General features: G+C 43.9%; 1 protein-coding gene and 1 long non-coding RNA gene across 5 annotated transcripts in view; one reads left to right on the forward strand and one right to left on the reverse strand.

The window, feature by feature from the left end:
• The window catches only part of MYZAP (myocardial zonula adherens protein), a 101,687-nt gene that overhangs the window by 46,711 nt on the left and 27,268 nt on the right, over positions 1–27,708 (reverse strand). For 3 of the 4 annotated variants that reach the window (XM_070579082.1, XM_008529089.2, XM_008529091.2), the window contains exons 3-8: positions 18,868–19,023; positions 15,293–15,385; positions 11,330–11,443; positions 8,099–8,251; positions 3,756–3,881; positions 2,590–2,718 (exon numbers count right to left, since the gene is read on the reverse strand). In XM_070579082.1, the coding sequence (XP_070435183.1) occupies positions 2,590–2,718; positions 3,756–3,881; positions 8,099–8,251; positions 11,330–11,443; positions 15,293–15,385; positions 18,868–19,023 (771 nt within the window). The remainder of the gene's footprint in view (positions 1–2,589; positions 2,719–3,755; positions 3,882–8,098; positions 8,252–11,329; positions 11,444–15,292; positions 15,386–18,867; positions 19,024–27,708) is intronic. The other variant, XM_008529090.2, reaches the window with a different exon arrangement.
• LOC139076517 (uncharacterized) lies at positions 19,422–27,680 on the forward strand. The gene is made up of 3 exons (XR_011528222.1): positions 19,422–19,577; positions 26,187–26,383; positions 27,082–27,680. It is a non-coding gene; the product is annotated as an uncharacterized lncRNA (long non-coding RNA).

The following is a 27,708-nucleotide window of genomic DNA, read 5'->3' on the forward strand; positions in this document are numbered from 1 at the left end:
AGAATAATAAAGAAAGACCAACTTTCAGCAGAGTTTTGTTATCGTTTTTAAATCTCCACGGCGAACCCACATTCTCACTGGCCAGCCTGGGCAGAACGCTCCCACTGTGCTCATGTGGTTTGCCACTGGCTGGAAGTTTACATCAGCCCTGAAATAACAGTGATGGACCTTTCACAAGTAACCCACCCCCCTAGACCCCCCCAAAAAAGTCATCATAAAGTAGGGAAAGGCCTAACTTATAGCTCACTTTAAAAGTTCAATTTTTTCTAAATTGAGGCATAACAAATCTTAAGTGTCCACTGCACCGTAGTTTCTTACATTTGTATACACCTGGGAAACCACTACCCAGATCAAGGCATAGAATATTCTGTGACACAGAAGGGTCCCTGATGGAACACACTCCTTAAAAGATTTTTACTGATCAGGAAAAAGGTATTTCAAATACAATGCTCAAAAAGAGAAACAGTACACTAAGGTATATGGTAGAACAGCCATTCGAAAGCACACACTTCATCCTTGAGCAAATCCAAAAATAGGTGAGAGCAGGATACACCCGTGGACACGCTGTTCACATAGTGTGACAGAGATCTGGCAAGGTTCCTGTTCCCCAAGATTTATTCTTGAAGGGGAAAGAGCGGTAAATTGGTATATCTAATCTTAGCTAAATAAAGCAAGCACTTCTCTAGCCTAAATGGAAGGGAAGATTTAGAGAAAGGACAATAAATTTTCAGTCACTAAAGAAAAAGCCACAGGAGCTGGGGACCATTTTGTGTTACATAAATGCCCACAGTGAGGGCCAGCCCTACCACCTCCAGGGCCTCCCACCCCATACATCTCTCCCACAGGCTCCACATGGAAATCAGTGGGAAGAAGCTGGGGACTTTCAGAATCCCAAGGGCACGAAAGAGATAAGCTATAAAACAGACCCAGCTAAAAAAAGCTGACTGTGGGGGCAGACACTTAGGAAAGTCTGTAAGAAAATAAAAGTCAGAGCCACAAATTTTTGAGCCCCTACTAAATGCCAGGCACAGTGCCCAGCATTTTGCATGAATTTTTCTCATTTACTCCTCACAAAAACCTTAAGAATAAGAATTATTATCAGCATTTTACAGAAGAGGAAACTGAGTTTGGAAGAGTCAAGTAACTGACCACAACTAGAAAGAGACAGGACTCAAAATCTAGGTCTATCTGATCCTACAACCTATACTCTTAACCACTCCACGGACCACTTCTCTCTGTACGACAGCTTGTCTGACCAAACCACCTCCCCGTGCCGCCTGCTCCCCTTCCTTATGCTGCAGGACAATCCACCACCCAGAGGGAGCATCTGCATTACCCAGCATCTTCTGCTGCGGTAGGAGAGCAGGAATGTGGGAGAAAGCTCACTCAAGTTCTAGAAAACACCCTTGCGGCCCCATCTTCACTACCACCACCCCTAACCAGTACTGATGCTAGCCCTAAACACGCCACTTGCCATGTCTTCAACAAAACATAGCAAGCTGTTTCCAAGGGCAAGAGGTAAAATTTTAATTCACTATTTAGTTTGCTCAAGTCCCTCCCAAATAAAGATACTAGCTAAAACGGGAGCCCCCAGCGAACCCCAGCGCTCCACAGTGCTGAACGTAATGCCGTTCCCGCTCTGGTCTCACCTCACCTTGTCAGGGACAGCAGAGGGGCTCATGTTGCGGATGCCAGGCCTAAGGAGACCTCTTCTCAGAACTACTTGGAAGCCCAGATGTTGACCTCACTCACTCACATTGTTGTTCCCCCTCCCCCATCACCAGCCTGGAGAGTCTTGCCATGCAGCAGGCGTTACAGGGCGCTAAGATGTCATGGTCTCAGCGGGTCGCCGCTATTCTGCAAACTCACATGCTGCTGGAGAGCCATTTTCCAGGAGCCAGCCACACTTCGGCCCTCAACTACCACCCTTCCCTCAGAAGTCAGCTGTCACCTGCTAAAGGTCACCTTCCTTTTTCTTCTTTCTCTTCCTTCTTTTTCTCCTCCCTCTCTCCCACCCTGCTTCCCTTTTCTCCATTTCTGCCTAATTTCTGGCCTCTTCCCTTTCTCTAGACTGCCTTCATTATGTCAGCTGAGCTCCTGCCTTCCACACGCCTCCACGCAGCCCCACCCCTGAGCCTGTATGCCCCGCCCACAGAGAAACATGTGTCTCCCACTCTGACATGTGGCGTGTCAGAGAAAAACCAACCCTTCCGACACATGCCCCAGAAACAACAGGCTTGGGTGTCGATGAAACATCTAAAATAGGGCCTGATTACTCAGCAAGGATACGAAGTCCATGCTTGGGGCCCCAGCAAAGCAGAGCTGCTAAAATATTAATTTTTGTAAATAATTTTATATATAATGGTTTTTAAAGCATCAAATTTGTTACCATGGGGAAAATGAGAACTTTGCTGGTCTTCCTCCTACTTTATTTTACGGTTTTGTCTTTCTTTTTTACATCACACACTGGAGGGATGAGAGAGTTCAGGGTTGAGGGCTACTCATACCCTCAGATAGGCGTGCAGGGGAACTGCAGAAACGCAGGGGAGTCTGCGCAGGGGGCAAGAGGCCCAAGGCTGTGTCTGTTACCTTTTCCATGCGCTCAATCAGCCTGTCCAGCTCTCCAATCCTCTGGTCTTTCTCCTCTAGGCTGATCTCTGCTGCTAGCATCTTCTTATTGGCTTCTTCAATTGCTTTCAGAAAACTATTGGTTTCCTCCTGCAAAGGAAACATATTCTCCTCAGCACAGCCATGAAGTCCCTAGGCTACCAACCAGGGTCCAAACAGCTCTGGCCTTGCTAAATTCATGATGTCTCCTTAAAAGCATGACATTGGGGCCTAGAAGTGTCTCACAAGTCATAAACTCAACTTCCACGATTCTGGTTTTCACCTGTGAATAAAGACATATTGTGTGGCTTTTTAATGGGCCTAGTTATTTTTTTTTCCCTTTCTTCTTTTGAGTCCTTATGTCTAAAAAGAGCTCACAAATGTTATTTATCTCCGACTAGAAGCTCAGAGTGTCACTGTATTTGCCAACAATGTAAAGGGAATTAGGGCCAGATCTGGAATTGAATGCAGAATGTCCAGATCTTTCTCCCATATTGCAAAGCACCAACTCAGTCAAGAATTCAGCCCCTTTATGAAGCCTGTAAGGACACAGCAGAGGGGCAACATGGAGTCCCCACCTTTGAGGAACTTATGCTGTCCTACAGAAGCCAAGATGTGAGACGTACGTCTAATACGCCCACCTCTAATATTAGGTACAAGAGAACGCCACAGCAAAGAGCAGAGAGAGAGTGGGCTTCCCAAGGTCAGAGGACTCTTCTCGCTGTGCAAATGGGAAAGGCTTCAGTCACGGAGAGGGGGGCGCTTTCAAGGCTTTTAGGGAGCCCCAGGAAGATCAAGGACAGGGGAGGAGGAGATTTCAGGTCGAGAGGAGCACATGGAGTGAGGAAGGGCACAGCTGCAGGCAAGCCCAGGATCTGCTTGGATGCTGGCAGATGGTCAGATTAGCTAGAGAAAGGGGTGTACTGAGAGATGGAGACTGGGGACATTCCAAGCAAGGAGGGGGATGAATAAAGGAAAGGAGCGACGGGGGAGGGGACTGAGGGAGCAACGGAATATATTCCTTGACCCCTCACCCATGTCAGAGTCCACTAACTCACCTCCAGGCAGAAACCCTACTATCTAATCTTCACCAACAATAATGAACCAAAAACCCTCCGTTATCCTATTGGCAGCTGCGACATACACACCAGCAGAGCCTCTTTCTCAGCATTGTGCTTCTGCTGCTCTTCGTGCAGCTTCTCTTCGTACTGGCTGTACAGCTTCTTGGTCATCTCTCTCATCACCTCGGCGTTGGCTTCTTGGGACGATTCCACCTGCAAAGAGACTCATTTCAGAGCTACGGCTTGTGCAGGTTCCGGGGGAATCATTACCTTTCACTCTGTATCTGTCCCCTGTGGACACACAGAGAAGTGAACCCATTGACCACAGCTCCACAGCAGATGGAGGCACAGGAACTAAAGGGGAAAGGGACAGAAGGAAGACGGGAAAGCAGTAAGCAGGCACAAAGAAATAAAAAGCAACACCTCACGTGAATTGATTTGGCATTATCAGGAAAAGGTGCTCCCTGGGAGTGGATTTTTCAAAAAGTGGAAACATACCTCTCTAAGTATCAACCCTGTCCCTCAAATTTAGCTATTTTTAAATTGAATTCTCTCTAAAATGCATCATGCTCCACTGTCTTACTAACCCCTTTCTTCACTGATTTTTCCTGTCTAATGTCCTTTAGATCCTGACATTTTATTGTCTTTTAGTCTATCAGTTTTACCAAAAATTTTTCTCTGGTTAATATATCTACACTCTAATTGGCCTCAGAAGGATATGCTTTTTTAATTCCTGAGTCCAGTAGTCCCTCTTATCCTCGGGAGAGATGCTCAAAGCCCCAGTGGATGCCTGAAACCACAGAGAGTACCAAACCCTGCCTGTGCTATGTTTTTTCCTATACATACATACCTATGACAAAGTTTAACTTATAAATTAGTACAGTAAGAGATTAACAACTAATCATAAAATAGAATAATTACAACAGTATACTGTAATAAAGTTATCATAGATCTTAGCAACCTCAGCATATGATTTTTTTTCTTTCCTTATTAAGTTGAAAACTTTCACCTTTTCACTTAAAGAAAGCACTTTACGGCTTCCCTTTGGCATATCCGAATTGCCAGCATCACTACTCTTGCACTTTGGGGTCATTATTAAGTAAAATAGGAGTTACTGAACACAAGCACTGCAGTACTGTGACAGTCGATCTGATAAACAAGATGGGCAGGTAGCATACACAGCCTGGATACACTGGACAAAAGGATGACTCAAGTCTCGGGCGGGATGGAACGGGACCGCATGAGATTTCATCATGCTACCCAGAACAACGTGCAATTTAAAATTTATGAATTGTTTATTTCTGGAATTTTCCATTTAATACTTTTGGACACCAGTTGACCACAGGTAACTGAAACTGCAGAAAGCAAAACTGTGGCTAAGAGGGAACTACTTTATGGTTTTTGTTATGTTATGGGCTGAAAAATAAGATCACTACGTTACTAGAATTGGGTCAGAGTAAGATAAACTATAAAATTAAAAAATAAAAAGGTTATCTACAGGAGGAAGGAGGGGGTAAGAGAGGAAAGGAGATGTTATAGATATAGACAATTCTATTTCTGAATATACTTTGTTTTGTAGGTTGACTTTGAAACTATGTAAATAATGTACCTGCTATAAAAAACTAAATATCAAAAAATTATCTACCAAGACCATTCAATGGGAAAAGAAGAGTCTTTTCAACAAATGGTGTTAGATTGGCCACATGCAAAAGAATGAAGTTGGACTCCTAATCCATCATGTACAATAATTAACTCAAAATGGATCAAAGGCCTAAATATAAAAGCTAAAACTATAAAAGTCTTAGAAGAAAAACTAAAGTAAATCTTTGTGACTTTTGATTAGGCAATGGCTTCTTAGAAATGACACCAAAAGCACAGGTGACAAAAAATAGATAAATTAGACTTCATCAATATTCAATATTAAAAACTCTGTGCTTCAAAGGATACCATCAAGAAAGTGAAAAGACAACCCTCAGAGAGTGGGAGAAAATGTTTGCAAATCATATATCTCATAACTTGTATCCAGAATATATAAAAAATTTTTAAAACAATAATAAAATATAAATAACCCAATTTAAAAATGGGCAAAGAATCTGACAGATACTCCAAAGAAGACATGCAAATGACCTATAAGCAAAAGAAATGATGCTAAACATCATTAGTTATCAGGGAAATGCAAAACCACAATGAGACAGCACTTCACACTCATGAGGCCGGCTATAATCACTGAGACAGATGGTAACAGTGTTGGAGAGGAGCTGGAGAAGTCAGAATCTTCTTGCATGGCTGGCGGGAAGGTAAAATGGTGCAAGCATATTTTCTAGTTTACCCTTCACGTTGTTTGGTATCCCCCTCCCCTATGTGCCTACATTACTTTAAGAAAATTTTATGTCAGAAAAGCAGGGAGGTCTTTGAGGAGAAGTTGCCCACATGGAGGTGAGGGTGTCCCATTAGTTGCACTGGCCAGTCTCTAGGAAAGACTTAAGTTAAGCTCATAGAAGAAATCTGGGCCCATCCTTCCCAAACCTTTGTGCTTTCCCAAACGTTGCATCTGGAAACATTCCTACCTGGTTTGGGGAACATTAGCGGGGGACTCCTAGTGGCTTGTGCAGGCCCAGCTTAGGGGATGAGAAAAAGTCAGTAGAGCTGTGGGCGGGCAGGGCTTAGGCTGCAGGTGGCTGGTGTCTCCTTTCTGCCCCAGGTCCTGCCTTTGCCTGTGAACTTCACACCATTGATTGTATGCTGCTAAAGTTTTGTTTGTGTCCCTTCCTTGTAGCTTGTTGCTTGTTCCAGAGAGCAGAGTTTGCCGGATATGGAACCTCTAGATAAGTGAAGTGTACCTCAACCTCAATAGGTTACATGATGTTTACTCCAAAGATTTGACAGAAGTCTCTCTTGATGCCCTCTAACTCTCCCCTCTCATCACTGGGCAGGTTTTGGTACCAAGAAGCCACAAAAAGGAAAATCCTGAATGGAGATTATCATCAGCTGAGAGAGACCCAATGCATCTTGCACTCCATTTCCACTGCAAACACAGACTTCTAGAAAGAGCTCCGTCCTTTGAGATCTGTTTACTCTGCATCCAGGTCATGTGAAATACTCTTGAGTCCTGTACCTTTTGGGGGGGGGATGGAAGGAGTTAAGCAAAGCAATTCATCTCTAAAACAGGCAATTGTAGGTTGGATTTAGAGGCCTGGTCTCCATGGAAGCAGCCAGATGCCAAACTGCCCAATGACGTCCCCAGAGCCCTGATGCCATACCACCCCAGGACAAACAGGAATGCACAGAAAGGCACGTATAGTAGACACTCAATACATGTTTGTGGATGAGTGACTGGATAAATCTCCTACACCGAGGAAAAGACTCAAAACATTAATTTCAGACTTTTTCAGCAACTCCTTTTTTTCAAAGTAACTCTAGCTCAGAATACAATATATGAAGTAGTAAAGAGAAGAGTTCAAAGTGAAAGCAAAGAGGAGCTGGTCTACTCTATAGTTCTCTGGTCCCTTCCTCTCCCCTCTCCAGGGTGGTTGTGTTTGGCCACTCGGAAAGCGATGGCACAACCCTGTGGGATGACAATCACAGAGATGGCCCAGTGCAGTGTAGCAGCCCCGCCTCCCCATCTGAGGCAGCTCGTAGGGAGGGGACCACATATCCCAATTTGTTTCCCTAACTAAATTCTTAATAGCACCACCTTTCACTCCCAAATAAATTCTGGTTGGAGCAATAAATTATACAGATACACTACCCACAAGGCGCTCCCCTCTAGGATAGCCTAAGGCTGTATTGAACGAATTTGAAAATGACAGACAAATAAAAACAAATTCATTCAGGAAATAATTTGTTGAGTGACTTCTATGAGCCATGTGTGGGTCTGCTCCTGCCACTGCATAGGAAATCTATTCATATTTCAAATTTGGGAGGGGCACTAACACCTCTAGGGCATTAGAAGCCCAGCTGAAGGATAAACACAGCCTGGTGGGCAAGAGGGACGTTGCCCAGAGCCCTTGGTCACCCATCATTTTCTTCCTGCATGCCCCTCAGCTCTTTATTATCAAACCAGATAGAAAGAGCTTGGGCCTCAGAGAAAATCTGAACAGTGAAGCTTCTGAAGGCCCAGACCTGTGGGCATCCCCAGTACTCTCATAGATCATAAGGGCAGGGCCATGATGATTGTCTCAGCCACTGGGGCCCAAGGCAGGAGTCCCCAGTGGGGGTATTCATGGGGCACCCCCAATCTGGACCAACAGTCGTGAACAGAGGAACCTCCTCAGTGCCTTCAGGTAAAGCCCTATGGAATTGGCCACCAAAGGGTGAGAGAATCCAACCAAGAACAGAGAAAAGGAAATGGAAGAGGTGAAGATGGGAGGGGAGAGAGGAAAATGAAAGAACAGAAAAGTCAGCAGGACAGCTCGGCTCCTCTACTTTACCTTCATCCTCAGCAGCTTGTTCTCCACTTGCGCCACCTCTAACTGCCTCTGCTTTTCCCGAAGCTTGTCCATGGATGCTTCATACGTCTGCTGCAAATTTCTGATTTGATCCTTGATGTCGCTATTTTCCAAAGTAACATCCACAAGGGTTTTCTGTTGGGGTGAAAATAAAATGAAATCAGATCTGGTGGTGTGAGGAAACACGGTCAGAGTCATGCACTGGGACATCCCTTTGTCATTACCCACTAAGGCAGATGTCAGCCCACAGGAGCTGCAAGCCTGGGATCCTAGTGTTTGAGCAACTGAGGGTCCCCCACAGTGGTCAAACGGCCTGCTGCCCTGTGGTTGGGTGGGCCAGGGAGCCCCCCCTTCATACCCTACAGCTGCTGCCAACACCACTTGCTCCTGCTTAGGATGGATGGAAATGGTTTCAAATGTAGTCTTTCCAAGGAAAAATGTTCATAAAACATCATTTCATATGGAAAAAATGGGTTTGAAAACAGTACATAGAGAAGAATCCCATTGGGAAAAAAAAAAAGTATAGGCATTTGTTCAAATGTGTCTACTCACAGGAAAAAGACTAGGAGGAAATTCACCAAAATCCAAATAATGGTTTTCACTACATGATAGGTTTATAGACGATAGTTATTTTCTTCTTTGTGTTTTGCATATTTTCCAAATTTCCACAATGAGATCAGAAAATAAAATACGTGTTTTTTATAATGGAGATATTCCTCTTTTTTCTTAAAGGGGCTGTCACTTCCGTACTTCTAGACTGCCTGCCAGGACAGCGTTAACATGGCTGAGGTTACTATAATGCCTGTAAATGCTTCACCGTCCTCCCTTAGGCAGAGAAGGGCCTTGATGAAGGAACACCAGGGAACAGGGTTAGTTGACTCAGACAAGTGCCTGACAAGTGTTGAAAGCCTGCTGATTATTGCTCCAGGCCACCCACTAGAACAAGAATGTTTAAATTAATACTGTTGCTATTTAATGCTTCGAGTTCTACTTGGTTGGCTCTCCTTACAGAGAAATAGCTTCCAAAACCCCAGAATTCCTACCACTGGACACTGGGTTATAGGCACCTTCCACCACCTCCCTAAACCATTTACAACTTTAAATCAGGAGATGTGGAAACTCTGGTGTTGGATACACCTTCTAACACCTTTGTCCTCTTTGTAGATGATCAGTTTCTGAAGATTCCTCAATTCCACAGCCTCCACTTTGGATAATAAGCCTCTTTCCTAAACCTACTTGAATTGGAGAAAGGATTTTCGATGGTGGTAAATAGATATTAAAGAAAATGCAGAAGCCATTTGGAAGCACGGAGTCACAGAACACTGGAGCTGCAAGGGGCTTTAGAAACCACCCGGCCCAACCACGCCCTGTGCAAGCGCCGCTGGCTTTACAGATGCTGCTCTTGTGCTCATGAACCTGCATCTGGACCAAGAGACCAGGGTTCTAGTCCTGGCTCTGCTACTAGGTAGGCACTTTGTTCAAGTCATTTCTCTCTATTGGCCTCAGTTTCTTTACCCATAAAACAAGGGGATTAGAGATCGTCTCAGCAGTTCTTTCCAGCTCTGACATTCTATGAAATCTAACCAAAGGCCTGTTCTCCCTGTCGGTAATAATGAAAATGGGGTAGACTGGACAACGGAAGAGGCTGGGGCCATACAGAAACAAGAAACCAACTATCCTCACACTCAGCTGAGCTTCCTGCCCATGAGACGGCGCCTTTCTTTTCTTCCTATTTTTGTTTTTTAACAATGATTTTTAATCTTTTACTATGAGGCTACTCTGTGTGCCCTGGTCTAAGAGACTAGACCATACCTAGGAATCAGTCAGGGTACCTGGGTTAGGGCTGAACTTGTTCTAACAGCTGACCTCAGAAGTGAATGCCTGGAGCATCAACAGGGTGACAAATCAGAAGTATGATAGGAAGGAAAATCCAGATACCAACCAGGTCTGAATTCAGGTGGGGTACAGCACTTCCTGCTGGCCAGGAATGAGAATGTGTCCAAGAGCGAGTGGAAGGGAGCCTTGGCGAGCCCCCTTGAAGGCAGGAGGAAGGGAAAACAAAGGCAGCTGACTAAACCAGACCCAAAGTAGGCCTTGGCCTGAGGCCAGGGGAAAACTGGCATGCACTGAGTAGAGCCAGGAAAGGGTGGGACCCAGAGGCCCACCAGAAATGGGCCTCCCAGACAAATCTAAACATACACCCACCAAGGCCCACTGTGGGACAGTGGCCTCGCTTTGCAGTTGGCTCTCCTGCCATAACAGCTGTTATTAGAGAATATTAGGTTCCAGGGGAAGAAGATAATCGCAACATGAAAATTTGTTTGCTTATCTAATAAATTATTTATATAGAACCAGAAAGGATTCAAAATAGCTTGTGGAACTTTTAAGAGGAGGGTAAAAAGATAAGAGCCAAATAAAGTTGGAGGAGGGGCAGAAACTATTGTTTGCATATTTGGAAACTAAAGCCAAGGGAAGCTGTTTCTAATGAACATGACAATTGTTTTGAACATTTTCAAGTTAATTTGCATCTTAGATGGGGCCGCAGTTGGAAGAGTAACAGTGGGCAGCATTTTCATGGTTAGCTCCCAGAAAATCAAATTAATCAAGAGAGCGATCCCCCTGAAGTGGGTAGACAACACACATGTGCACACATGTAGGATCCTGAGTCTTTCGGCTTCCCTGTCTGGTACTACAAGATACTCTTTAGAATGCACACAATTTCTTTTAATGCAAAATAATTTCTAAATTAGGAAAAAGTGTTTAACAGCCCTTGGGAGTTATTGGCATGAATGAATACAGACGGACTTTGGTTAAGTATGTCTTTTCTGTGATTGGGTGGAACTTCCCGTAACACGGGCTACAGGGAGCAGGGACTGATCTGCTGTTTTAGGCACTGACACTTAAGATCACTTGGGTATCTAGTGCAGCAAGAGACATCTCCAGCACTGAACTCAGGATCTAAACTCTCATTTTAATGAGGGCAAAAACAGCTGCACCTCAGAGGTTTAGAGTCTCAGCTTGAAAGCACTTCCTTCAACTTCTGTCCCCATCTTCCTGGCATGGCTTTTACTGTGGCTATGCTGAAAGGATTCTGAATAATGGGCTGAGGCCATTCTGTGACTGACTTTTCCACACAGGTGCGGGGCCCACTCTTGGTTAAGCTTGCGTGTACTGCGATGGGGTCACCCAGTCTAACAGCGAGCAGATGAATACCTGCAGGTCAATGGAATCCGACGCCAAAGCTGAGTTCATGGCATTAAAACTATCCAGGGCTGACGACTGTGTTTGGATGTGATTCTCTAGATAGTCCTGCTGAGCCTGTGAAACCTGGATAGGTTGAGGAGACAGTTACACAAAACCAATCCATACACACCCAAAACATCTTTAATTATGCTGGAACTTGGAACTTTCTCCTGATACACATCGACTTCAACGATATTTCAAGTAAAGCTTTACATTAAAAACTTGACATCTGCATGACCCAGATGATGTGGGCTCGGCCAACCAGAGTTGAAAGAAAGATTTCTTGGACTCTCAAGGTCTGGTAGTAGTGCTCCTTTATTCAGAGAATAGCATGGGGACAGGACCCATGGGCAGTGAAGGGCTGCAGGCATGGGGACAGGACCCATGGGCAGTGACGGGCTGCAGGCATGGGGACAGGACCCATGAGCAGTGACGGGCTGCAGGTATGGGGACAGGACCCATGAGCAGTGAAGGGCTAAATTTATATGGCATGGGTACATGACTTATTTTTACTAGACAAAGGAAAGATGATGTAAAAAGTCATTAAAATAGTATCAGTGCAGGTGGGGTCTGGTTACTGTGTGGTCGTATAACTTTAGATATGAATCGGGTCATATAGATCAGCATGTAGGCCAGGACACCTTGGGCTTCTCTCCCTGGGGCAGCCTTGATCCACGTCACCAGAGAGTACAAAGACAAGAATACTTCTCCTTTGGATAGTATTCACACATTCACTCACTGGGCCTCACTCACTCCTCTCAACAACACTGTGCGGCAGCCAGAACATTTGTCTTTGTGGGGAGGAAACGGAATCAGAGAAGTTAAACAGATTTGCACACAAACAGCTAAGAAGTGGCACAGCTAGAACCAGAACCCAGCCAGAATAGCTTCTTGTGCTATCTTGCTCTTTCTACTCACTAGAGAAAGAATATACTTTGGGCTCGCCCAATTCTCAAGAGTTGTTTTGTGGCTGCTGCTGCTGTTGGGTTGTCTTTGTTGGATGTGTGTGATGGACATGTTTGAGTTCCATCAGAGGCCAGTCTTAAGCTAGACTTTAAAGAAAGGCTGGATACAGAGAGCCAGGGAGGCAGCAGAACTCAGGTTAAGAGTCCTGGGAAGGCTCCAGGGTGGACCTCTTTGTGGCCTGTGGGAGTCACAGAAAGCAGAAGGCATGACAGTGCAGGGGTGCACTCTGCGCAGGGGAGAGAGCTGGAACAGGAGGCCAGGACCAGGAGCATGTGGAATGTTCTTGTTCGGGGGCGTGTTCATACAGCAGCAATTTAGCAAGCAATCTGGCTGCAGTGTGTGGTGTGGCCTGGAGGAGGAGACTGAAGGCAGAGAGCCTGAGCTCCTGGTGACAGTTCGAGCCTGCAAAAATGAGGGTGTGCCCGAGATGACAATGGAAAGCAAAGGGCAGAGACATGTTAAGCATCCACTGCAAATCTAATCCTTTGGCTTTAATTACAGTCGTTAGTGTCTGTCAGCGTGAGGCAGAGAGAATTATGGCAGAGAGAATTCCCACAGGTAGGTGAGAATTTCACAAACCTCTTCCTACGTGCCAGTGAGAATGAGCCAGGTGGATGTGTTTAGATGCCCCCACCCTCATAATCAAGGCAGGAGGTCTTACTTTAGCAGATTATCTCACAGCCCAGCCGTAAACCAAACTCTAACACAGCACGACTCCTGTAACTGCGCTTCTCTCCTGCAGATGGTAGCTCTTCATGGCAGGTAGGTCATACATGCATGGACTTTTTCTTCCAAATTATTAATCACAAATATTTTTTTAAAACATTTTACCCACCAGTATTAGCTTGACTAAAGCAGAGGAAGGCTATTTTTTCTTAGATTTTTGAGTAGGTAATACATTTGCATAGTTCAAACACTGAAAAAGTATAAAAGGTACAGACTAAAATAAATCTCCCCTTCAATCCTGTCCATCTGCTCAGTTATCACAGCTGCCCACCTTTCCCCTCAGTTAGGAACCACTGTTAACTACTGTCATGATGATCCTTCTGGGGACTTCTGCGCACACACAAAGCAATCTAGATATATTTATTTCTGCTCCTGTTTTACATAAATGATAGCACATTATGCATCTTGCTTTTTTCACCATCTACTCTGTCTCTTTGAAATCCTTCCATATATTTGTGAAGGGGTTATTCACTCTTCTTATTCTTTCTTTTTTAAAAGATAATTCTGTATATTCTATTGTAGAGATATAATTTATTTTACTTTCCCCTTCTTAATGGACATTTGGGTTTCCAATCTTTTACTATTACAAACAATAGTAATATTGGGCCACAATCACTAAGTTCATACATATGTCATTTCACATACATGAGAGTTTATAGAATAAATTCTTAGGAATAGAAGTGCTGAGTCAAAGGATAGAGGCATTTGTAATTTTGGTAGGTAGCGCCAAATTGCTCTCCCTAACAGTATAAAAAATTATACTCTAAAAGCAATCTGCCTGTTTTTCCACAGCACTGCCAGTCCAGTGTCTTGCCCCATTCTTGCAGTTTTGCTTGTCTACTGGACACAAATGACATCTCAGGATGATTTTAATATGAATTTCTCTTACTGAGAGTGAGGCAGAGCATCTCGTCATACATTGAAGAGCTCTTCTTCTTTCCCTTACTATAAATTACCTGTTACAAATATTTTGCCTATTTTTATGAGTTGTGGCCTTTTTCTTCTTGATTTGTGGGAGCTCTTTAACTACTCAGAAAATTAGCCTATTATCTATGGTATGAATGCAAATAATTTCTCCCAGTTTGTCATATAACTTTGACTTTGGTGTTTTTGCCAGCACTAGTTTTTCACTTAATGTAGTCAAGGTTATCAACCCTTTCTTTTGTGGTTTTAAGATTGCGTGTCATAGTAAGAAAAGGCCTTCCCTACCTCAAAAGTATAAAAGAATTCACACATTTTTTTTCTGGCCCTTTTAAGTCTCATTTTTAGCACTTAAGTCTTTGATCTATTTGGAATTTATCCAGGTATAAGTCTACCTCAACAGCATATAAATTGTACCAACAGCACATACTGACTAGCCCATATTCTCCCTCTATTTGAGATGCTATATTTGTCATATATTGCGGTACATTTCTGGGCTTTTTTTTCATTGATATCTGTTTATTTATGTGCCAATACTATGCTGTTTTAATCTCTAAGGCTTTTTCAGTTTGTAGTAATAGCAATAAGGCTAATCTCCCACATTGCTTTTTCCTCCAGAACTGCCCCCAACTTGTCCTATTTATTTTCTGTATACTTTGAATCGTCTAGTTGTACAAAAACAACATAAAATAAAAATCTGTTGGTATTCTATTGGATTATATTAAACTTGTAGATTAACTTGGATAGTGCTGACACCTTATGATTTCTTTAAGCACATGGTACATCTTTCCACTTGTTAAAGTTTACTCCTAGATATCTGGTAGTTTTTTGTTGCTGTAACGATTGTTTTTTGATACTGAAATCTCTTTACATCTATTAGTTTTTCACCCTGCCACCTTACAGAATTCTTCTGTTTGTAACAGTACTTGTCATTGATTCGCTTGGGTCCCTCGGTATACAATCATATAGTTTGTAAACAGTGATAGTTGTACATCCACCTGTACAGTTTTTATAACCATAAATTTATCTCTTGTTTAATTCCAATGGCTAGGATCTTAGGCACAGTGTTAAATAATCACGGTGACAGCTGGCTTCCTGGTCTTGTTCCTGACTTTGGAGGGATGCTTTCAATGTAAAGATTACTCTTGCCACAAAATGATAAACTTCATTCTGTGATAAAATTCCCTTAGTGCATTTAAAATACAATTCCATTCGTAAAGAATATCATAAATTCAAATATCTTTAGGCACTAGCCACTGAGAGGGAGTTCTAAGCCCTACCATCGCTCCATATTTCCAAGTCACTGAGCTATTGACTTACAGACAGTTCCTGGGTGAGCTGTCGAATCTTCCGTCTCATTTCATCATAGTCTCCGTACATTCGCTTCCTTACTTTTTCCAAAGTGGCTCTCACCTGCGGCCCACAAAGATGCTAGTTAGAGATCAAGCTATAACGTTTTCATGTGAGATTTCCAAAACCTCCAAGAAACCTAATAAGAGAAGGGTCCCACAAAAAACAACTTAACAACAGCACAATTTGAGAACTTAAGAGAGAAGATCAGTCCTGATTTGTAATTAGAAGCCAAGGGAATTATCCAAATAATAATGCTAACAATAAATACATATTATTATATATAAGTGTAATTATTAATAAATATTAATTATCCAAATAATAAGCTTTGAAGAAAAACTAGTTTGTTGAAATTCACCTATCATGCTCAAATCACATTCAGGCAAGAGTTGCCCCTTTTCCTATCACACTTTTTTCTTTTTTTTTGAGGAAGATTGGCCCTGGGCTAACATCTGTGCCCATCTTCCTCTTTTACCTAAGGAAGATTGGCCCTGAGCTAACATCTGTGCCCATCTTCCTCTTTTAGCTAAGGAAGATTGGCCCTGGGCTAACATCTGTGCCCATCTTCCTCTATTTCATATGTGAGACGCCTGCCACAGCATGGCTTGATGAGTGGTACATAGGTCCGTGCCCGGGATCTGAACCAGCAAACCCCAGGCCGCTAAAGTGGAGTGCACGAACTAACCGCTATGTCACTGGGCCGGCCCCCTTATCACACATTTTTGTAAGTAGAAAACATTTAACAAGTTGACTGTAAACATGTGCCTAAGAGGACCAAAAAACCAAAAAGCAAAAGCAACTTCTAATTTTTCCTACCTGCTCTGACTGCCAAAGAGCAATCCAAAGTCTGGAATGTAAGGCAGGGAACTCCAGGCCCAGAGAGCCCATAACTTTGGAAGTCAGGTCCTCAGTACTCACCAAGAATACACAAGACACGAAATATAACCACAGTCAAGGTGATCCCCGAACACCTGTTTACACAAACACTGTTTAAGTTACTCCCTCTATATTAGCACTTCCAGAGGAGTAACAGGGCCTTAAAATTGTTTTAAATAAAAACAAAAAATCTCCCAAGCAGTCCCTGCCTCCTCCCTTCTTCTGTGCCCTTAGGATGGACAAAGAGCTCAGGGATCCTCAAACAGAACAGGAAGTCTCAAGGGCGCCCTCTCCAGGGAGCTCCGGAACTTCTGCTACAGGAAGGGCTCAAAGGCAGCAGCTGGATAGAACGACAGGAGGCATGTTGGGGACAGCAGGGAAGGAGTTAATTTTGAAGCTGTATTTGTAGAGCTAGCACATTGGTTTAAATTAGGGAGCATGTTTATTAGGGGTGACTGGATATTGGTGGAGATTTCCGGGGTGGGCAGGGTGAGTCAACATGCTAAGCCTTCCCCAGATGAATTCTAATAGCAGAGTCTGCTTTCCTGCCATTAACTACAAACACTTCTGGAAAATGAGGCCAAAAGCACAACTTGTCATTCTGGGCAGGCAGAATGGCTTTCGTCCACAGCCCTGAGTTGACTCCCGTGCTGCTCACCAGTGGGGAGTGAGCGGAATCTCGAGCTGGGTGGCAAACACTGCAGGACACCAACTGGGCCAGAGTCACCAACAGCGAGAGAGGACAAACAATGCCATAAACACGCTTAGGAATGAGCAGGCCAGGGATGGATTTGAAGCCAGCTAGAAGACGTGGGACCTGGAAATTAATTTTAAGTTGCAGATCCCAGTGGAGGTTGGTAATTCAGGTCAGAACCACTCCTATGACCTGGGCACATGTCATTCCTGATTCCTGACGAGCCAGAACCTGCTTTCTTTGTCTTGGGCAATTTGCAACTCTCCACTCTGCTTAGAAGGTTTACGTCTGCAGCAGTGCCATGTTACCTGGGGCATATAAATGAGGAAGGACTAAGTATTTTCATGAGAAAAACACAGGAAACTAGGAATATTCAAGCTGCTCCTATACAAGAAAATTAGGAATGAGATACACTGAATGGCTAAAAAATTATATTTGGAGGGTAGGATGACTGGGGATTTGACACATATCCTGAGCATTTGTGTATGTGTGTAGCTTTTTTGGCTTTTCTTCATTTTCTCTGTTAAGCAATTATTATTTTTTTAATCAAAACACGATTATTTTTTACTTCTTATAATTATACAAGTATCCAAATCTTTCAAGACACATTGAAGAAGTTAGTCAATGCATTTATTATTTTTGACCCATGCAAAAGCTGACAATATGACTTTCTGTCCTATCTACAAACCCACCGAATAAAATGGAGTCACAGAGCTGGAGGTTTTGACCTCAGAGTCACAATCTACACACTCTATACATAAGAAAACAAGCCCAGAAAGAGCAAATGTTTGGCTGGGCAAACACAGAGCTTGACCTTGAGCCAAGGTCCTTGGGGTACTTCACTGCCCCACTCTGCCCCTGCTTCTCACCAGCACTTCCTAGTCCACAGGTCAGTGTTTGGGGGCCCTCAGTGTCAGAGAAGCTCATTTCCTATCTAATAATCACTCTAGTTTGGTCAACAGGGTCACTGGTCAATCTAGGGAGACCAAAAGAACCAAAAAAAAAAATGTAGCTAGATAGATACATAGATGGCAGGCAGGTAGGTAGACAGATAAAAAGAAATGAAAAATTTAGAAGGAAATGCTGCAAAATGTTAACTGCTCTGGTTGCATGGTAGAATCATGGGTGATTTTGTTTTCTTCTTCATACATTTTTGTATTTTCCAAATTTTCTCAAAAGAGCATGTAGTTAAAAAGACAAGAAACGTTAATATTAAATACAAAGAAATGGCATTAATTGGCCTGGGTTGGACAAAATCTATTGTGGCTGACTTCCCAGCATCCATTTCAACCCAAGTGAACCAGTCATAGTCACCCCATTCCCCTTGCCAGTGACAGATTTGAGCACGTGACTCAGTCCCGGCCAATGAGACAGAGGGAGAAGACTAATGGAGGGTCTCTAAAAAGTAACCAGAGAGGAGCGGCCTCTCTTCTTCCTCCAGACACCATCGTATTTTCAGATGATGCCATGAGCCTGAAGCTGAAGGAGGTCAGAACCAAGAGAAATTCAGAGAAGTGGAACTGGAGCCTGGATGTGCTCTGCCTGGAGCCCACCTACCCCTAGACTTATCCCCATACGAGACAAATTTCCTTTTTGAGTTGGCTTTTCTATTACTTGCAGTCAAATGCATCCAGATTTCTACAGCTGTCCAAATTCATGCATTAGGAGTGTCCAGTGTAATAAGTAAAACCACTTAAGCAAAACCGTGTATCATAAACGGAAGAAGGAAGTCATTTGGTCTCCTGAATCTCCTTACTTAGTAACATGCAGAAGTTCAGTCTATCTCTCATTGCAGAATTACATCTGTGTTCTTAACATTATGATGAAGATATGTAGAAACATTTCTATCCAAAATGATAACGCTAAGAATTCTCCAAAAATACCTTATGACATTCACATCAATGCTTCCAACTCCACCCTCTTACATGCTACAAAAAGCGTATAAACCAGAAAAAGAAATCTTTAAATGACTCACATCTTTGATGTAGTTCATCTCTTCTTTCAGCTGATTGGTGGACCACCCATACACCACCATTTCCTTCTGCTGATTTTGATCTGACCTTCGCACCACTCCATAGACAACGCCCTGAGGAAGTTTCCTGGCCGGTTCTCCATTGCTTAGGTCAGGATACTAAAAGAAGGTAGGAAAAGAGAAAAGAATAATGGCTCTTTAGGCCTTGTGGAAATAGCTGTAATAATGGGCCCCCCGTATATGGCTAGGCAGGTGGTACCCAGCACTGAGGTGCCTGGCAGCAGGAAGAGAGGCCGGCAGAAACCCAGCCTGGTCTCTGCTCACCCAGTTGCACCTGGCATAGGCAGAGCCTACTTACAGTGGAGGAAGAGCATCTTTCTGTAATGTCTACCAAAGCCCCATGACCCACCTAGGAGTGCACCTGCAGAGCCCCATCTTCCCAGAGGGGCTGCCTTTTTCCAGTTCTCACAAAGGTGCCAGATGGACTTGTGTTGTCCCTGATAACAAGAGCAAGTGTCTGAACTCTCACATTCTTGGTACGGCTGTTTTTCCCTTAGATCTGTCTCTGCATGCCTTCGACCTCATCACTAAAGATGTGGCCTGAAATGCATGAGGTTGAGATACTCAGAAGAATGTGGGCAGCCACCTGGCAGCCAAATTGTCCTCTATGTTTCGGACTGAGCCTGGAGCCAGCTCTGAGGAAAGGAAGTGGGGTGAGTACACGACCTGTTGTGACCATTCGTAAAATATTTCTGAAAAGCCAGGTAGAGGCAGTGTGACATGTCTCCAAAAGAATCTTCCTGCTCCTAAATTCCTTCAGTTAAAGTTGTGATCAGTACCGAAATGCAAATGCCCTTGGGAAGGGGGACCATGTCCAAATCTGAACACGCCTTTATAGAACAAAGGCTCAAGAAGCAGAAGGAAATTACCACTTGGTTAGCACCTACTATAAGCTGGAAATGTTCCTTAGCACTTTTAATCTTCACAACCACTCCGCGACCTAGCGATGCCCTCTCTACTTTAAAGCTGAGGAAACTGAAGCTCAGAGAGGGTAAGTAACTTGCTTATAGTCACACATGTAGATCCGAGCCCAATTCCGTCTGACACTAAGTACATCTTCCCACTCTGCAGGCTTTGTGAGATGGAGGGGGACAGAGTAGGGGCCTCCACAACACAGAAGGGAAGGGGCAAGAAAAAAATTCAGACCAGGGACTGAGACTTCATAGACAAACCGGCCTCTGCCCAATTTTCCCTGGGCCTGATACCACGGGCATCCCAGTACAGGAGCCTGAAATCCGTAACAGCAACTCTGCTCTCCCACAGTTTTTAAACCCTTTGCATAAATTTCTTCCATGCACTCGCAAAATATTTTTGACATACAAAACTATAATTTGCATTTTAAAATCACTCATTTGTGGCAGAATAATAAATACTTTATGGTTCCCACTCATTCAAAATTTATAAAAGCAAAGGAAAGTCTAGAAGGATACATGACAAATTATTAGTAGTAATGACCTCTAAGGAGGGGACATCAGGGTAGGGCAGGGGTGCTAGAGAACAAGATGACTTCCAATTTTTCCTTCATACCCTTTTGTACTGTTTTTCTGTTTACAATGTTAGCTTTTTTTTTAAGTAAGGAAACAAAACAGCCATTGCTTCCCACCCTTCTGCACATACTTGGGAAGCGATGGGCTATGAGGGGCTGCATTTGCTTCCAGAAAATGCTTCCACTTGAGTCCCTCACAGTTGGCTCCCACAGGCACTGATTCAACTCTCAAAACTTGTACCTAAGTTTAGGTGACTGGGCTGTTACATGGCTCTCGGAGAAGGGAGAAGCTGGGAGGAAATATCCCTGATTTACCAGACATTTATTAGGAAGAGGAAAAGCTCTAATGAAACTCCCCACATACCAGGAAACAAACACATGCTCTTTCAGTCACAACTCCACCCAGTTCCTGAAAAACAAGCTGATGACCATGCAAGGCTTGGGTGAATGCATTTCTGCAAAGCAAAGACTTTCACAGGTGGACTGGCGTGCAGGAAAAGGCTCAGGTGCCCAGATACAGAGGACCCTGAGTCCCTGCCACTCAGGGAGATGAGGACCACCACCGATGGAGGAAAACACTAATAACACCAAGGACAACGAGCTCTGTGAAACACTGCCCTCCAGGTCGTGGATCTAAACGTTACGCATATGGAAAGATATCAAAGATCCATTAAGTGAAAAACAGTAATTTTCATATTCCCATTTTATGTTTTAAAAATGTGTTTGTGTGTATACATCTAGAAACATGGAATGCAAACTGTTCACGCCAGTTTCCTCAGTAAAATGGAATTTCAGTTTTTCCTATATGCTCTTTCACACGCTGAATTTTTTTTTTTGGCAAAAACGCAGGTATTATTTCTGCATTAATAATTTTTATTCCAATTTTCAAAAAACTAAAACTAAAAAATTATCAAAAAGTTAGGGTCTGAATGAAAGACTCACAAGGAAGGGCCCAGCACAGGACTGTGCCCAGGAGCAGGGCCATCAGCGTGGGCCACTCCACAAGGATGGGATTCCCGAGGCAGCAAGAGGAGCTGCTGGGCTGTGACAGGTAAGGGAAGGAGTGTTTATTAAGAAAGAGAAGGGGAAAAATATTTGTTGTCTAGCCATTTTATCACACAATATTTTCTTTAATCCTCACACTCACCCTACTGTGTAACTATTATTAGTTCTTTCAAGGTGGCAGCATAGGACTGCCTGTCTGCGTCTCTCCAGATGTAGGCTCTTTCCTTGACTACAATGCCTTCAAAATAGTGGAGAGTCGGGAGAGGAACTGGAACTCACATCTCCATGTGGCAGCCCAGACCTCAGGGGCCAGGAAGCCAAGAGCCTGGCTCTCGGGTCCAGGGCCCCTGGGAAGAGGTGGGTCTGGGAAGGGAAGGCTCTTCTCTCCTGCGCTCCATCTCCCCCTCACCCCCCATCCCATTCCAGCCTCACTGCCTCCTTTCTGTTCCTTTCTCAGCCCACCTCCTTCCTGCCTTAGGGCATTTCCCAGGCTATTCCCTCTGCCTGCAGTGCCCACTGCTGGGCTGAAATGCCCCTCCCTTAAGGGCGTCTTCACTGAGCCTTCAGACTGGTTAAGTCTCTACAGCACTAACCACAACCACAATGGAGTGATTATTAGTATCCTTTTACATGTAAGGTCTGCTCCCCTATCAACAGAAGTTCTAAGAAGTCCAGGGCCTTGTCTTCTCTTCCACTAAAATCCCCGGCATCTAACAGTGATGGACAGGCAATGAGTTTCTCAATGAATATTTGCTGAATGAATAGGAGCTTGAGAAGTTGGCAGAGGGTCTGGGGAATTACCCCGGTATGTACATATGATCCAGCTGAAGAGACCAAGCTTTGTTCCTCTTAGATGGAGGGGCAGGGAGCTGCTGTTTGCCCTGATCAGAAACTCCATGTCCAGAAGCAGTGCAAAGGAACCGAGACAGCTATCATTTTTACAAAATGTCAGTACACTTCTGTTCAAAAACTAGAGAACACAGAAAAAAAAGAGAAGAGCCAATACGTTTGGCACTGTGTGGCTGAATTTTTCTCTTCTCATATGCTTTAGAACATCTCCCAATAAGATAAACATTATTTTTTAGGCATGATAATAGCATGGTGATTATATTAAGAGATAGTCTTTATCTTTTAGGGAAACATGCCTAAATATTTATGACATCTAGGGTACAGGGTAGAGGAAGTGGCTGTGGGTGTGGACGGGCAGGACTGACCACGGCTTGAGGGTGGTTGGGGCTGGGTGAAGGGTCAATGAGTCATCACTTGATTCAGTCTCCTTTTGTATATGTTTGAAATTCTCCATAATTAAAAGTTTTTTTAAAACTTCTTCATAATGCTGCTTGGCATTAAAAAAATAAAATTTTAAAAAAATGTACACTAGGCCTTTAAAAGGCTCCTAGGCATGAAACAATACCAGGGAAAACACCTTGCAAACAAAAGCCCTGATAAATGCATAGAATGAAAAGAAAGTTATTGCCAAGGAAAGGAAAAGGAGATGACCCACTGAAAGGGCATCCCATAGTCCCTCTGTGAAATGCAACAGAATTAACAACAGGCATAGTCAGTAAAACCTATACAGAATCTCTCAGTTAAGCTGTTCCCAGCGAGGGACTCCTCACTTAAAATTTACTTACAGGCTTATGCTGCGGCTGTTTCCCTAAAGATATATTTAGCGGCAAGTGCCTCAGAAAGAAGGAAAAACTGCAGAACAGCAACTCAGCCTAAATTCCTGCCATGAGGGTTTTACAGCCCTTGGAGAGTTAGCATACGAGGCAGTGGTAGGTGACTATATATTTTTCCAACTCTAAATCAGAATACATGAACTTAAAATAAGCTCTATGGGGCAGAGACTGTGTCCGCTGTGTTCACTGCTCTATCCGCGATAATCAGCATAAACAGATGCTCAACAAATACGTTCAAAAGGAAGGAAGAAAGATGGAATTTTGGAATTGGGTCTATTACGGAATATTTGGAGTATCTGGTCATCCTAGACACTGAGGACGGATCTGTGCAAAGAAGAAAATCCCTTGGTCAGGAAGGGCTCTCAGGGAATAACAGCAGAAACCCAGTTCAACATAAATCCAAACTGACAGTGGTAAACTGCCACGGCCAGCCCCTGGCCCCAGAGGCCAGGATGGGCAGCTGGTCACACATCCAGCTGCCAATATGACTTAGATGGACCATAACATGAATTGAATGACTTGCAAACTAGAAGCCAAGTTATTTCCAAAACTTCTTGCTTTGGACCTCTTCTTCCAGCCAGAGGGCAGCAGCTGAGCGCTGGGCCCCTGGGCATCCTATCCATCTCACAAGCAGGCCGAGGACGAGGACGTCACTTTCAGGAATGTGCTCTGACCTGTCTGACCTGTGTGTCCATCTTAGCAAATTACTGCTCCCTGGTCATTACTCACACTTGACATTGTTTTGCCTTCTTGTGACAAAGTGAATGTTACAGCTGAGTGTAAAGGGCCTTTCCACAGCCTGGGAGAAAAACAGAAAGGTGATGGGCAGCCTCGTCTCCTCAGAGAAATGGAAACTTTGGCTTATTAACACATCTGTTATTTCTGTCTTCCTCACAGACTGAATAAAGACCACTTTTTAAATAAACTCATGCTTGGGAAAAGACTGATCACTTTGAATACCTAAAGATGAGAAGGAGAAGAAAAACTTCTAGCCAAGCAGAAAACCCAAAGAGAGTGTAGTTCTAATGACAGTATCCCAAGCGGAGGGAGGTAACTTCTTAAAAATACTGCTTTTCAGCTTCTAAGCAGACAAGAGCTGCTTAGGCCTAACAACCCCACAGAAAAAGAGAAGAATGTCTGGGGAAAAAAATCAGGAACTGCTCTTCTGGAACCCAGAGGGAGTACAGCACACACCTTAGATAACCTTGACTGATAAAATGTAAATATCCTAAACAGACCTCCCCTGATAGGAGAACTGTGCAAGCTGACCTTCCCATGGCAACTCGGCTGAGTCACAGACCTGAATTGGAATTGCAAATCCACCATGTACTAGCTGCATGGCCCTGTGCAAGTTATTTACTTCCCTGGGCTTCAGGGTGCCGAACAGCAAAATGGGGATAACCACCAATTTCACAAGGTCGTTCTAAGGAACATGTGGAGTAATAGACATAAAACACCTAGTACGCTGCTGGGCATACTGGTAGATTCTATTATTATTAGTGGTATAGTATTTTACATTTCTGAGTATCTCGGTTCCTACTAAACTCTACATGTTTGTGTGGATGCTTCTGTCTGTCTGTCCACTGCTCTCCTCTTGGGTCTTTCTGCTATTCCCAACACAGTCATCAGATGTGCTCTGACAGTTAGATGCTCACCCCTAAACTGGCCTTGGTTTCTCTTCACGGAGAGAGCATCACAAAGTCTCAGGAGGTTAGGAAAATGGAAAAGAGTTGTGCAGTCCAGTGGGATCGTGAACAATATCCCAGCCCCTCCTCAGGACCTGATAAGGCTGTGGGCAGAGGGGTGAACGGAGACGGCTAGGGCAGCCCACACAGCCCTGACCTACTCCGAAACCAGAGCCACTGCACTTCCACTGGTTTACCGATGGTGCTTTCACATATACATTCGTTTGAATAAAGAGTTCCACAGCTAAAGAAATTGGGGAAAAAGCTGGCTCTAGACTAACATTTCCATTTGTTAGAAGAGGAAACTGAGGCCTCTAGAGATAACTTGACAGGTCAGTGAGGAAGCCAGGACTAGAAGCCAGGCCTCTTCCCATCCTTCCGGGGCAGCTATCTCTGAGAGGTACAGAGTCCTGCGCACTCTCACCCAGTCCTGCTCTGAATCATGGCAGCACACTCCGCACCTGGCAACAGCCCATGATGTTGTATAAACAGTCACGCCAAGGACGAGAACTCAGCAGGCTTATTCATCCAGGGCTTTTAATGGAAAGGAGACTATTAAACAGAATGGCAAGGGTTTCCTCCTTCAAAACATTTCACTGGGCTATGAAAGTTCCTGACTTTTCATATATACACATGAATCTATTCTCTCTCACTCAGAGTTCTCAAAGGCCTAGAGAGAAACAGCTTTCTTAAAAACACAGGGGACTAAAGGCCCCCTGTGATGGCAGAATGTTAATAGCTATTGAAAATATTTTCCACTTCAGACTACTTTGTCGATTTACAAAAGATTTCACCATCACACAGACTCAGAATCAGCACAGCTCAGATCATATTCTCTAAAGTTCAACTATGCAGTAAGACTCCAATTCAATATGATACATCTATAATAGCTGGTGTTGGTTCTGTTTCTTAGCGCACGTGCACCTAAGAATACATTTCATATAGATTTGGATAGGAAAATGGATACATATGTTCATGAAGTTCTTTGAAAATTATAGGGGTTTAATTTCAAAATTATCTACTACCAATTTTAATTTTAATGTTCAACAATTTTATGAACATTATATTCCACACTTATCAACTTCTCAACATGAAATCTGTGCTCAGAAATTAATTAGTATTTCCCCTCCCATATTAGTAATGGTTTTTAGTATATAAATAAAAGTCCATGGCTAATTCATCTGAGTTATTAACACAGTTTAAGGTGATAGTCTATAAAGAAACTTGTTATGGGTCGAATTGTATCCTGTAAATAAAGATATGTTGGAGTCTTAACCCCCAGTGCCTCAAAATTTGGCCTTATTTAGAGAGAGGATCAAATTAAAATGAGGACATCAGAGTAGGCCCTAATCCTATATGACTGGCTCTAACAGGCCCTAATCCTATATACATCTTTATCAACAGCAGAAAATTTGGATCCAGGGACAAACACACACACTGGGAGAATGCCATGTGAAGACGCGAGTGATGCTGCCACAAGCCAAGGATTGCCCAGAGCCACGAGAAGCTGGAAGAGGAAAGGCAGGGTTCTTCCCTGGAGCCCTCAGAGAGACCATGGGCCCTGCTGACACCTTAATCCCAGTCTTCTAGCCTCCAAAGCGGTGAGACAATAAATTTGTGTGGTTTGAGCCACCCAGTTTGTGGTCCTTTGTTATGGCCACCCTAGGAAACCAACACGAAACAGAGTCATCATAACCAACAGTCATTCACTAAGTGCCTACCATGTGCGAGGCAGAGAGCAAGGCTCTAGGGAGACAAAGAAAAAGACACCCTCTCATTTCTATGGGTCTGTTTAGATGCATAAGTATATGGGGTACGCAAATTTTGCAGCAATATGTGTGCACACATATGTGGAGTGCTTAGCAGCAGCTGGCTGGCGGCCACGTGGCGGGGCAGCCTAGGTAGGCTGCAGTTCAGAGGGGATGATCACAGAGGCACGGGGCAGTCAGGGAAGGTCTCGGGGGAAGCAGGCCTTCAGCAAGGCCTTGAGAGACAGGGAAGACTCGGATAAACTGCGATAAACTGCGAGACGGCTGGGGAGAGACTCCAGGCATGGGCAAGGGCCTTAGCAAGGGTTCTGAAGAGACAATAAGTGCCACGTGTTTGGGAGATAATAAGTGAACCTGTCCAGTGAGGGCAGACCAACAGGAAAAAAAAAAGGAGGTACTATTGAGTTGGCTGAGTAGTCTCACCCAAGAGGAGCCAACTAGCCAAGAGGGTCTGAGTCCTGCAGCCCAACCAGGGGTGCCACACTGAACCAAATCAAAATACTGATATTTTGCCATTTACTTTCTTACAGTTATTTTAATCAAAAGGAGAGATATGATCATCATCTTCTTCTACCCTTTGTCCTCATTTGCTATTTCATCGGAGAGAGCGTGAAGACCCAGGACTGAATCTCTCAGGTAGCTTGTTTGAGGAAGAAGGTTCTAGTAAAAATGAATTATCCTAGAGAAGGAGGGGTCAGGCTCTAGGAGAGAAGGGGTTTAGCTCTGGAGGAAATCAGGTGAGTGGAGCAGAGGGAATCTGCTCTGGGAATCAGACTCCAGTGAAGGGCACATGCCCGCCCCCCCGCCCCTCCCCTCAAGCTCTCACACACTCTCCTCGTGTTCCCCCCAGTGTCTCTGCCCCATTTCCAAGATATCTCCATCAGGGTCCCTGGAAGCAGATGGGACCCAAATGGCCCTGAGAGAAATACACTGATGAACAAGTATAAGAAAGACACTTTTCCTCACTGGCAATCAGGAGATGGGATGCAAGATGCCTGGGGGTCCTTGTTCTGATAGGGTACCTATGTTCTGCTCAAAATTTTAATGCAGCCTAGAACTTTCTGGGTATATCTGTTCACGTAAATGATCCAAATTTTATATTTTTAAGTACTAAAATAATGGTAAGAGACTAATAAAATATCTGTATTTTGTATGTA

Source organism: Equus przewalskii, chromosome 1 (assembly GCF_037783145.1).
Source record: "Equus przewalskii isolate Varuska chromosome 1, EquPr2, whole genome shotgun sequence".
Lineage (NCBI taxonomy): Eukaryota > Metazoa > Chordata > Mammalia > Perissodactyla > Equidae > Equus > Equus przewalskii.